Source organism: Primulina tabacum, chromosome 11 (assembly GCF_025594145.1).
Source record: "Primulina tabacum isolate GXHZ01 chromosome 11, ASM2559414v2, whole genome shotgun sequence".
In the NCBI taxonomy this organism is placed as follows: domain Eukaryota; kingdom Viridiplantae; phylum Streptophyta; class Magnoliopsida; order Lamiales; family Gesneriaceae; genus Primulina; species Primulina tabacum.
The window spans coordinates 6,358,258-6,370,872 of NC_134560.1; the positions used below are offsets into that span (position 1 = coordinate 6,358,258).

A 12,615-nucleotide genomic window follows, 5' to 3' on the forward strand; every position below is an offset into this window, starting at 1 on the left:
ATATTCAAAGTTCTTGTTTTATATATTCTAAGATTTTATATTAATATATATTAATAATAATAATATGATGCAGCTATCTACATATACAATCACCTAATATATACATGGAATGGAGGATCGAAATTAAATCATTTGAAATATATAAGAAAAATGGAGTATTTAATTGTCAATGAATCGTTATACTTGTATAGGTTGTATTTGGATAAAACAACAAAACAATAGATAAAATCTTGAATACATATTTATTTATTTATTCACATAATTTATACGCAAAGTAGAATGAATTTCAAATGCATTTGTTATTGGGTGAACTTGAAATTCATCGTAACTAAATGAAACACTATATATACATGGATGGAGTGAATTTGAAGTTTATGGTCTTGTTTTTCTAAATTACAAAATACATTTGAATATATTTGAAATTCATGGATCCAAAACAATTTCGAATAATTCGTAGATAATTAACATGAGCTTGTGAGCTCTTATGTATTAAAAAAATGTTTTAAAATATTTGCATAATATAAATAAGCAAAAATTTAGGTGAAATGGTCTCACGGGTCGTATTTTGTGATACATATGTCTTATTTGGGTCATCCACGAAAAAATATTATTTTTTATGTCAAGAGTATTACTTTTTATTGTGAATATCGGTAGGATTGACATGTCTCATAGATAAAGATTCGTGATACCGTCTTACAAGAGACCTACTCATATAAATATCATAAAAATAAAAAAATTGGAAGAGAATAAAGATTATCAAATAAATATATATATGTATGCTATAAATAAAAAAATTTCCTATTTTCGCGCCAAGCATCTAATTAGCGCAGCAAACTGAGCGCAATCCTCATTCGTACAGTATTCCGCCATTTTTGAATTAATAATTAGAAAAAAATTTACTTTTGATATAAGTTTGATGTGTCTCTTCAATTTCCCTTCTTCCGAAAGTTAGTCTGATCGGTCTCCCAACTTCCTTCCTTCTGCTTCTGGTGTGTTCCTCTTTTCTGGTAAGCTTTGCCAACCAACCTTCGACCTAAGTTACCTGCTTCTACTGATGATTAAACTTTGCTTGCTGATTGATTTTCGCATACGGCACTTAACTACGTTTAATTAATTGTTTCTGCCTTTTGGGGGTCGGATAAGTTTAGGGTTAATTTTTAATTCGTGGGTTTCTCATTTTATTATGGGCTTTTGATTTTGAGAGTGGAAATTATGATCTGATTTTGGTGAGAATGGAAGCAATAATTCGTGAAACGGCGATAAGTTTATATCTTTTGATGATAAAGGATTGCCCTTTGCTTCGTTCAAAGCTAACTCCATAGGTTTTGCATTTTATAATGGGTTTTGTTTTAAGTTCAAAGAATGTGTTTTGGTTTATCAAGACTGTGTGGTTCGATGGATTTCGTCCAGGTCGTGTAGGAAAAGATGGGTTTCTAATCTGTCGATTTATACATTTGATCGATTGCTCGGCTGTTGACGGCGGATTAAAATGGTGTCCTATTAGAAATATTTAGGACTATTTTGATTGATGAACCCCTAAAATATAGGGACCAAATTTGTCCACATAATTTTTTCATTTCCACCCTCTCCCTCATATTTGTTATTGTTCCCTATCAAATCCCTCTTTCGTTCACCATTTCTATTTCACCAGCTGGCTTCAAATTTATTTATTTTGCTCCCATGTTTTTTTTCCTTATAAATCTAAATTTTTACTATAATCCTGTTTCAAAAACCCTATAGGTTATCAAGTCACTGAAACTATTGAAGAGAAAAGTAAGAGTAAAATCCCTTTTTGTTTTAACAATTGTTCCTTCCAAATCTTGAGTGTCTGTCCAGTCAAGTTTGATTCCTCCCTGAAAGCTTGAATTTCCCCTCCGCCGATTCATTTTTTAAAGAACTCTCCGCGGTGTCAATGACTCATTTGATATTTTTCTTTTTTTTCTAATAAAAAAGTGTACTTGCGGTTACAGATGAAAGATTTTATGTTTGTTTTTTGTTATAGCTGTTAGAAGGAAGGCATTCAACAAGGCATTGCTTTTTAGTGAAATGCAGGTCTGACAGTGCCTTAAATGCAGGAATTGCAGTTTAATTTGAAGTGAAATGCAAGAGCTCGTCCCTTACGATTGCTTGTGAACTAATAGTATTTATCTGGTATTGTTTGATAGTTTGCAAGGTAATTTTGGACACTGGCAGTTTGCTAGAAGCGGGTAAAGCAAGGTCTCCTCAGTTTCCAAAACATTATACAATGTCTTCTGAAATCTTCTCCGATTTTGACATTTCAGAGCATGTGAGTTTTTTCTCATTCAAATAGTATGTATCCATGTGAATAATTCTTTTTCAATATGTATGTATTCATGTTTTTGTTTGCATCTATGCTATAGGAAAAGGATAAATTGGTTGGGGAAGTCATCCGTTATATCCTATTCAAATCTGAGCAAAATTCAGGTTGTCCTATAAAAAGGGATGAATTGACCCAATTGATTACTGGTAAAAACTATAGGCAGAGAAATTTGCCTGCTTTCGTGATAAATGAGGCAAAAGCTAAACTCTTCTCGATTTTCGGCTATGAAATGCGAGAGCTTCAGCGGTCACGGCCTTCAGTTGCAGCTAATCCAGGTCGTGCTTCACAATTGCAACAGGGTAAGTTTTTTATGACATATGTTTCTGTGTTGGTTTTGGTGAATGCAGTTGTCTGTATTAATTAATGTTATTGTGTTTTATGTAAACCTGAATTTTGTATGAATAAGATTTTGTCAATTTTGGGCTTACATTCAAGGAACTTAATAGTCGTGTTAACATTTTTGTTGGTTGGATCAGCATTTTTTTTATGTGTTGGACTTAAACTGAATTGTGAAGAATTAAGGCACTTTTGAGGATGACCAGTGCCTTTACAGAAAGAGAGAATGAGTAATCAGAACCCCAACGATAATGTCCCTAATCAATACTTGTATAGTTTCTTTCCAAAGGTGTCTTCAATGTCTTCAGTCATAAACAACACGGTACCAAACTAAGAATGCAAAAGCATTATCTCAATTTGACTTGGAAATAGGCAGAACAATTATTTACCAAGCATAAACCAAATTTCACCAAGATTTGAAATGATTTCGGACTCAACCTTTCCAACAAATCAAAGATGCTGAATCTGGTTGGACACTACTGTATCTAGATCTTGATAAGTTCATTTAATTCACAATACTCAAGAATTTGCCCTGGATAATATTCAATAATTATGTCAAAAACCCATTCCCCTACATGTGCACACATAAATTAAAATGAAACATGTATGTGCCTAGAATAATGTGTAGGCTAGATAAAAATTATCAGATTAATAATCTAAAAATTATAAATAAACCTAAACCTAAGGTGAACTATCACTAATTAGGCTTTCATCAATAAATTTTTAAGTGAATCACACCTATTTTAAGTTTTTTTTGTGCTCTTGGGCTTCAATCAAATCAATGCATTCCAACTCTTCCCCCTTAAATTGGCCCACATTGCTTTCGTGGACAATATCATGGACTTAGCTATTCAATTGGATAACAAATGGTTCTCAGCTGAGCTTCTTAGCATCTTGCACTTGGCTTAATGCACTGCCATTCTAAATATAGCAAAGATGAACTTCCAAAGGTCGACATAGATGGTCCACAATCATCGACTGGAGTTATATCAGACTCATTTTTTTGTCAAATTCCACTGCCATTTTCTGAATTTATTTCAGTATTTATTGGCACTACAATACACTAGAACTATTAACTGACCATGTTGTACACGTGCAAAATCCATTTAGAAAACAACCTCTACCAACAAAGCTATACAGTTAGCCATTGTACTTGAAAAGTTTTGAAGAAATGACACGAGGAATAAACTTTTGTGTTTTAAATTGTTTTTTAGTGAAAAGCTTTTACGATAAGGGTCAAATCATGTAAAATGCTTTCTATAAGTATTATAATATATTTTTGTATTCATATTTGTGTGAACAATGTTTAGGAGTGGGGTACTGTAGATTTAAAATACATTGAATTGTGTTAAAATATAATATAATAACGTAGTATTTTTGGGAAATGATGAAAGATGAATTAAAGTTATGATATGTTATAGGTTTAAAAATTGGTGAAAATAAATTTTTGAAAAGACGATAAGAATGAGAGGGTAATGTTTGGTTTTGTTTGTCTGGATTGAAAATATGTCTGGGATAGCTGAATCAACCAATTGCACCCTCCTCTTTTCAATTCTTAGTGCTCTTCCAAATGCTATGTTCTAATAGTTTCTTCAATGCAGCGATATCTGATGCAAAATCATACATAATCGTAAGTCAAATACCCCCTGATGTCTACAGAAAATTTGTAGAGGATACAAACTCAACACACTTGGCAGGTTTCACTTTTGTCGTCGTTGGTATCATTCATTTAGCAGGTGGCCGAGTGGAAGAAGGTATGCTTGTTTTCTTGATTATCAGCTTTAGATTCCACAATAAATTGCTGTATGCTTTATTTGTTAATATATTGCCTTGTCTTCAATTTCAAGAAAAAAGTGCACATCAAACTCAAGTTAATTCTCGCTTGTGCATATCAATAAATTTTTGTGAAGTCACATTATTAAAATGGTGAAATTGAGAATGAATGACCGATGGGATTATGATTTTGTGAATGACCGATGGGGTTATGATTTTGTATCGTGCAAGTTTAGATATTATAGATTTTTTTCAATCTAAGATTGCTTTAATGTATAAAACTATTGTGTTGTCTCTAATTCTCCAAGAAAATCTCTGGCATCATCTGAGACGAATGGGGTTGCAAGAAAATCAGGAGAATCATCCAAACTTTGGAAATACCAAACAGGCACTAGAAGCGCTCGTCCAACAAAGGTGTTTCTTACTGTATTTATTTGGGGCTTTGATTGGCCTAATGTTATAATATCTGATCTTAGTGTGCCTTATCTATCAGATATTTGCAGAAAGAAAAAGTGAATGGCCCTGAAGGCAATACTGTTTACTATGAGCTTGCAGAGAGAGCTCTTGACGCATCAACTAATGACAAAATCAAAGAATACATATCTCAGGTTGTGTTTGATGTTATTCTTTTTTGTCTACATGGTGCTATCATATCATTATTTCCTCCTAATTTCGACGCATCAATTAATGACAAAATGAAAGAATACTTACCTCGGGTTCTGTTTGATGTTATTCTTTTTTGTCTACATTGTTCTCATGTCGTTATCTCCTCCTCCTCCTCTTGCTCCTCTAGGTCTCCACACCACCCCCCCCCCCCCCCCCCCCCCCCGTTCCCTAAAATCTACAATGCATATTTGTTATATAACATAGTTTTGAACCAAAGCATGTAACTTTTGCTTACCGACCATTCATTACTATTATGCTCCGGTGTTTGTTTATGCGATCCTAACCTTTCACCGGACCAAGAGAAGAAAACCAACTAATCTGTTTCCTCTCTGAATCTTTGTTGCCTGCTGTTACATTGATTCTTTCTTGGCATTTGAATTTTTTCTCTATCTCACTTTTCATGTTTATGTTCTGAAAAAACAATGGCATTTTCATGGCAGATCATCCAAAAAGACGGCAACCCAATGGAGGCTGATTGATTTTCTTTATTTGCTTCCTCGAGTTGAGAAGTTTTCGGCTTATGAGTTGCATGCTAATGGGTTTTGATGCGCATGTCACTTTGGGAGAGGATTGTATTCTATATATAACAATTTTAAGTTAAGATACCTAGCAAGAAAAACGGATGCGCTAAAGCGTAACCATCCTTCCTCCTCTATTCCTTTGTCATGCCGAGTTTCTGATTCAACCTGCATTTAGTGGAGGGAGGGGGTTAAAGAATATTGTCTTAAAGTTATTTAATAAAAATCTTTAACCCCCTCCCCTGCTTTCCTTGTTTTTCATTATTGGAATTATGTTTTCAAGTACTGACTTATGGTGTAAGTTTTGGGTTTTTCTAATCAAAGATTATAAAGTTTTAGAAGCAATTTATGTTTACAAAATAATGTATTTGTTGGGCTTTACCAAAATAAGGCATTCTTCCGTTCTAAATGGCTGAATCAATTTACATTAGAAAGATTATAAAAAATGAATTGTCTATTTGGGGTTTTTTTATTAAAAAATTATGGAAATATCAGAAAATAAATAAATGATTTAAATAATAGTGCGAGCTCCAAGACCGCGGCCCCCTGAAAATTAAACGGGGGCGGTGTTCAAAACACTCTCCTGAAAATTAAACAGGGGTGGTGTTCAAAACATTCTTTTTTTTTATTTTTTTTATTTTAACTAACATTTCATTTGTTCAATATATAAAATGTTTTTTTTATGTGATACCTCGGGATATATCCGGTACTTGTGTCATCTCTAGTTCGAGTTTCAGGTAGCCAAGAAAGTGGAGCAGCCCACCTAGTGCTTGGAAAGAGCGCGGGTAGTGGGAATTCGAGTAGTACAACAAAGAAACAGTGCTCTTAATCAAGGATATTCATCCAAACACTCTAATACAAGTGTCATCTCCGAGTTCACAGATATGGGGCGTATGACTTGATCATTATTAGGAGGTCTTTCGGCGCATGTAAGGGTCATGTGACTAGATCGAAGTAAGTATGAGTTATCTGACTTGACAGTGTCATTGAATAGAGCATGGCAACCCTCTCGCCATCAGTATCAGCTGGACATTGAAAATAAAGTTATCATTGACCTCTTTCCTATAGATATCAGGTTTGCTGAATATTAATTCATTCAGAGATATATTCTTGTGCAACAAACATACATTCTCTTACCATAAATCACTTGGTTGACTTGAGCGTCGGAGTGGTTACGTCGGAAAATTTTCCGGCGACCCACTAACGATCTATGTTATCTTCGGTGTGCATATATACTAGAACCCGGATATCACCCATCCAGGATCTGACATATCAAGATAGGAAGCAGTGAGATCCGATGTAATTGTCCACCTTTCTCAAGCCCAATTCGTCCGGTCTTCATCATTATGTATTGAACAAATCATAGTTGCTCTTTTGGTTTTGATCCAGGATCGTAGAGAAAGATTGATCCACTGAAGTTGTTCTGGGGACTTGAATTTTCATGACAGGGTATGTCGATCAAATCTAAACGTTGATCTGCCCCTTCTTCTTCTGTTGTTTATTACTGAACCAAGGAAATCGAGTAAGCTCAAATCTGACCCCTAGGGACATTTTAGAGAATATATTTTAACATTTGAATGTTTCCAGTGTTATCTCATCTCATATATAGACCATTACACAGTACACACTCATATTTGACCTCTGATTCCTAATCGTCTATATCTAATCGTATTAGGATCCAGTTTCTTTTTCTTATTACTCAGCAATATGTTATTGCATGCTCATCGTGTGTGGCAAGATCTATGTTACTTCTGAGTTGTCTGGTGTTGTGTTTCTTAATCAAACCAGTGGACTTCTTTCTACATGAATATTATGTGTTGTGGCCAACTTTCCCACATTCCACTCATACACCTCAATTCTCCAACTAGGGTCGAAGGAAGTTTGTTTCTCCGCAACTTTCTTGTTCTTGTCTGGCTTAGGTGTCGTAGTCCTCCTACTCCTCAACAAATATGGCATGTAAATCATCGTACTAGCTTTTGTCAGCTTTCTAACAAGTCGAGGCCTAACATCCAATCATTTAGCTAGCGGTAAATTTAGGCGACAGAGATAAAGTTTAAATTCTCAACTATGGTCGAGTTGCTTCACTGAACTTTGATTTGGACTATTCCAACATGATGAATTCAAACATAAGTTAAATTCTTTATTTTGATACGGTATCGATATATATCGTTTTAAACCAAAAAAATACATTTATATTTTTTTAAAAATAATTAATTATTTAAAAATACTATATATTTTTTAATTTATATTTATATATATATATAAATATTATTCAATATTTCGATATATACCGAAAATTTCAAATTTCATATCGTATATTTCGGTATCGGTATCATATCGTACCGAAAATTTCAGTATACCAAAATTTTCGGTAAATTCGGTATTTTTCGATACTGTAATCTCGATATATCGAAAATTCGATATTTTTTTCTACCCTTAGATATGATGCCCTCCCTCCATTTATTTATTTTTATTCTCTTTAATAATATGCTCTGTGCAGACTTCTTCTCTTTTTTTTTTCTTTTTGTTGACGATGATAACTAAAATAGAAACTTATGTTGTATGACGATTATCAGATAAAATAACAAAAAATAGCTCATAGACATAGTTGATAGTAGTATTTGCATTTTCCGTAATTTTTGGCGAGCCTTTGTGGCGTAATTGACGTGGAATTGGGATAAACCGTGGAACGGCTTAATATGGAGGTGAAAACTCGAAAATCTTTTTATTATATTATTAAAAGTAAAATTGTCAATTTGAAAATTTATGTTAGACATGATATGAAATGAAATTTGAATAAGATTATAAATATTTATATTTAAGTGCAAAAATTAAATATAATTTGGGAATGTACAGTGAGATTTTTAAGATAAAAGAATAAATTTGAATCTTACCATGATATATTTTGTACATGATTTTGTGTTGATTAGATAAAAGGATATTTTGTAGAGTAGGTCTATTATGAGACGGTCTCACGAATTTTTATCTGTGAGACGGGTCAACCCTACCGATATTCACAATAAAAAAAAAATATTCTTAGCATAAAAAGTAATATTTTTCATGGATGACCCAAATAAGATATCTGTCTCACAAAATACGACCTCTGAGACCGTCTCACACAAGTTTTTACCTATTTTGTAATATAAAAGTTAAAAGAAGTTTGGCCCATTTTATATGAAATATTTTATATGTTTTCAAAGCTTATAACTAAGATGTGTTAAATAACTTATAATCTATTAGATCTTATTATAAATACTTATCCAAAATAGCCAATAATAATACTTTGTTTTCAAACGGCGTAAGTTTTTTTTTTTTAAAAATGTTTATCGGATACCTGCCAATATCTTACTACTAAATATCTGATATATGTTTAAATTACGTTCTAAATTACTCCAAGGATTTTGGTTCAACAATAATAATTAGGGAGTGTTTGGAAGAGTTTTCAAGAAGCATTTCTTGACTTCTATAGTTAGCTGAAACTGCTTTGAGGTATTTGTGAATAAAAACTTTTGCTTCAACTTTTATGATATTTAACCAAAAGCTACAAACAAAATTGAGATGTTTTTTTTTTCCTTCTATTTTTTGTTAATAGTTTAAAATTATAATTTGATATTTGTATTCATAAAAAATTTATCATATTTTACGATTACTCTCAATTTTTATAAATATTTTTGGAGATTTTCAAAATGTTAAAATTTACTTATATATGAGTTCTCAAGAGTTTCGAATGAAATTCAAAAAATTTAAATCATATTTTATTACAAACATTAATTTTATAAAAATATATAATGCATTTTTATATAATTTTCATTTCCATAAAAAAATTTAAACATGTTTTGGGAATTTATAAAAAAATTTACATTTATTTTTTATTAATTTTATATAATTTTCATGCACATCATAATACTCTTTTAATATGTTATAAGCGGATATACATGATACACATATAAATGGAATAAAATAAAACTGGCGTCATCATGCTATTCGTGTGGATAAAAATTTGTGTGAGACGATCTCACGGGTCGTATATCTCTTATTTGAGTCGTCAATAAAAAATATTATTTTTTATGCTAAGAGTATTACTTTTTATTGTGAATATCGGTAGGATTGACATGTCTCACAGATAAAGATTCGTGAGACCGTCTCATAATAGACCTACTCTACAAAATATCCTTTTATCTAATCAACACAAAATCATGTACAAAATATATCATGGTAAGATTCAAATTTATTCTTTTATCTTAAAAATCTCACTGTACATTCCCAAATTATATTTAATTTTTGCACTTAAATATAAATATACATACATATATATATATATAGGATTTTATTTGATTTAAATTATATTGGAACATACTCAATTTTTATATTTTTTTATTCATATTTTATTAATTTTAAGAAAGAAAAAGACTTCAAATCTTTGTGAAATCTTAATTACTGGCCATGATGTTTTTGCACCCCAAACATCGCAATCACCGCAGAGAACACCACTACATAAAAAACCTAATAATGCTCTTCTAGTCTAAATTGACAATTAGGGCTATGTCTACAAACCACGTGTCATTCCATTATCCGTGCCACGTATGCGTAGGCCGTGGGTCAACATCCACCATTTTCCACCACAAAACCTTAATTGTGTGAATTAAATACCTCAACCAACAAATTTAAACGAGGGAGGAGATGAATCTTTTTATATATTTTTATAAATTAGATTAGATATAATAATTTCATGAATTTTAATTTTAATAGTGGTTACCCTTTACTCGATAAAGTCAGTTCGATCCTAGCATTTGGATAGTACGTATGCGAACACTTTATATAATAATTGTAAGAGAGTCCGATGTATTTTTTCATGCGATGAAAAACAAGTGTGATTAGAGATAGCAATGGAGCTAGATGGGGCGGGTTTGAAATCCCCATCATTGTCCTTTCATCCTCACCCCAATATCCGCGTCCCTGAATTTCATCCTTGTTTTTTCGGGTTTGGGATTGCGGGGATTAAATTTGCATCACCCACCATCATCCTCGTTTCAAAAAAATATTAATGAAACAAGACGAAGACGGGTTCGGAAGTTTTCTCAAACCAAACTTATTATTATCTATTATTATTAGTGATAATATTAATATTCAAATCAATTAATAAATTATTAATATTTTAAAAATTAATATTATTATTATTATTATTATATTATAAATACTAATAATAATAAACTATTAATATTTTAACAATTAATAATATTATTATTATATTATAAACACTAATAATATTATTATTTTATTGTTAATATTATTTTCTAGGCGGATTCGAAGACGAAGATATTAATCTCATATCTCCCATGAATTATATTTCGGAGATTTTAAAAAATCCTCGAATCCGAATCCAAACTCGAAAAAATTGAGGATCCCCGTCTCTTTCTCGAGTTTTTTCCACTGAGACTTAAACCAGTGAGAAAAATTATCATCTCTAAACGTGATTGCGTACTACCCTAAGGATAGCAAGAGCAAATCCAAATCAAGCCAAGATTTAACCTCAACGAGAAGGAAATAGAAACGAAATTATGGATGTTATATAATTCATTGCTTGATTGACGGTTCAAATTCTAATATAGGTTGAATCATAAATAAATAGACAAAATAAATATATGGACAAGACCTTGACTAATCTTTTTTTTTAAAAAAAAAAAAAGAAAAAGAAGGAAAGCAATATAATTGTACGTGGCGAAAAAGTATATTAATTTTACCATGTTGTGTAAGTTGCCATAAAGGTAAGAGACAAATATCTTGGAAGTTACATCTTATGAAATATAATTTATTAAATGGTCATTGTACCAATATATTCTCGTTCTCTTATCTTCATTCTTTACCTAGAAGTATTCGTTTTTTATTGATAAAGACATAAATTGATGTTTTTGGAATGAGACCGTTTATATTTATAGTGACATAGCAATCGGGCAAATGCGTGTATACTAGCTTACTAGCTTGTGTACTAGCCTCTTAAAGGAAGCAGGGGTAATCAATATTTTTTTTACGAGTTGAGTTGAGTCGAGTCAAAAATCTACTTTAAAAATTGTTATATGAGATGATTTAACATGAGTTTTTGTATTTCTGATGTGTATAATTATATTATAGGAAGTGCTTACAAAAGTGGAACCAGTGGCGGAGCCACCTGCAAGACCGGATGGACCGATTTTGTTTTTTTAAATTTATATTTAAATTTTGTATAATTTTGGAATAATATGATGTTAGAACGATGATATATACATGCGAGAAATCTACATATAATCTTTTTCGAAAGCGAAAAAAACTATAACTGGGATTGATTCATAAATACTTTCAATGAATCTGGTAAAGTTATCAGCATTAGGTATTATGAATATTTCACATTCTTTTGAAGAAAAAAGTCAAGAGCATTAACTTCTCCTTAGTTAATAGATTCGACCAAACAAGCCAAAGCCACTGTAATGGGACAAAGACAAAAAAAAACCCCTTCTAAAATTAAACGATTTATAAAACATCGATTACTAATTACTAATTTTTTTCTAATCTTGTGTAACTATAAGTATCAAAGGTTGTAATTAATTAGAAGACATTAATATTTGGATTAAGAACGAATTCGATCTTTAAGATAATCTACCAACTTGAGAAGATGGATTTGAAATCCATAGATTTCGACTATAGTTTTATAGTTTACAATCAAACAATTGATCAAATCTTAAATTAACACATTAATTAAACAAAGTATAATGTATAAACAATAACATTATCATTGGATGAACAATTGAAATTTAATTTATCCGGATAAATTTATATTTTAAATGTAAATGTGAAAAAATGCACCATAGTTATATTTTAATTGTTTTTAGTGATAAATTATTTTAACATGCATGCATTAAATTATATTATTCTCTAGTGTATATATGGGAAATATATCATCTACGACACTTCCCGAAATTAAAATTTTCAAAATCTAAATTAATACAC

At 31.3% G+C, this 12,615-nt stretch overlaps 1 protein-coding gene across 8 annotated transcripts; it reads left to right on the top strand.

Moving 5' to 3' along the window:
- The first annotated feature begins 815 nt into the window (after nucleotides 1-815).
- Nucleotides 816-6,710, top strand: LOC142519108 (uncharacterized). 8 transcript variants are annotated; one of them, XM_075622032.1, is made up of 8 exons: nucleotides 816-1,007; nucleotides 2,003-2,102; nucleotides 2,194-2,287; nucleotides 2,382-2,640; nucleotides 4,279-4,431; nucleotides 4,759-4,864; nucleotides 4,944-5,058; nucleotides 5,557-6,710. In XM_075622032.1, exons 3-8 carry the CDS (start codon nucleotides 2,246-2,248, stop codon nucleotides 5,593-5,595), a joined length of 714 nt encoding a protein of 237 aa, XP_075478147.1. In that variant the 5' UTR covers nucleotides 816-1,007; nucleotides 2,003-2,102; nucleotides 2,194-2,245; the 3' UTR covers nucleotides 5,596-6,710. The 8 variants fall into 8 exon arrangements, with proteins under 8 accessions (XP_075478147.1, XP_075478143.1, XP_075478140.1 ...); XM_075622028.1 differs by having other exon boundaries at nucleotides 2,003-2,052; nucleotides 2,166-2,287; nucleotides 5,557-6,015; XM_075622029.1 differs by lacking the exon at nucleotides 816-1,007 and adding an exon at nucleotides 1,043-1,906.
- The last annotated feature ends 5,905 nt before the right edge of the window (nucleotides 6,711-12,615 follow it).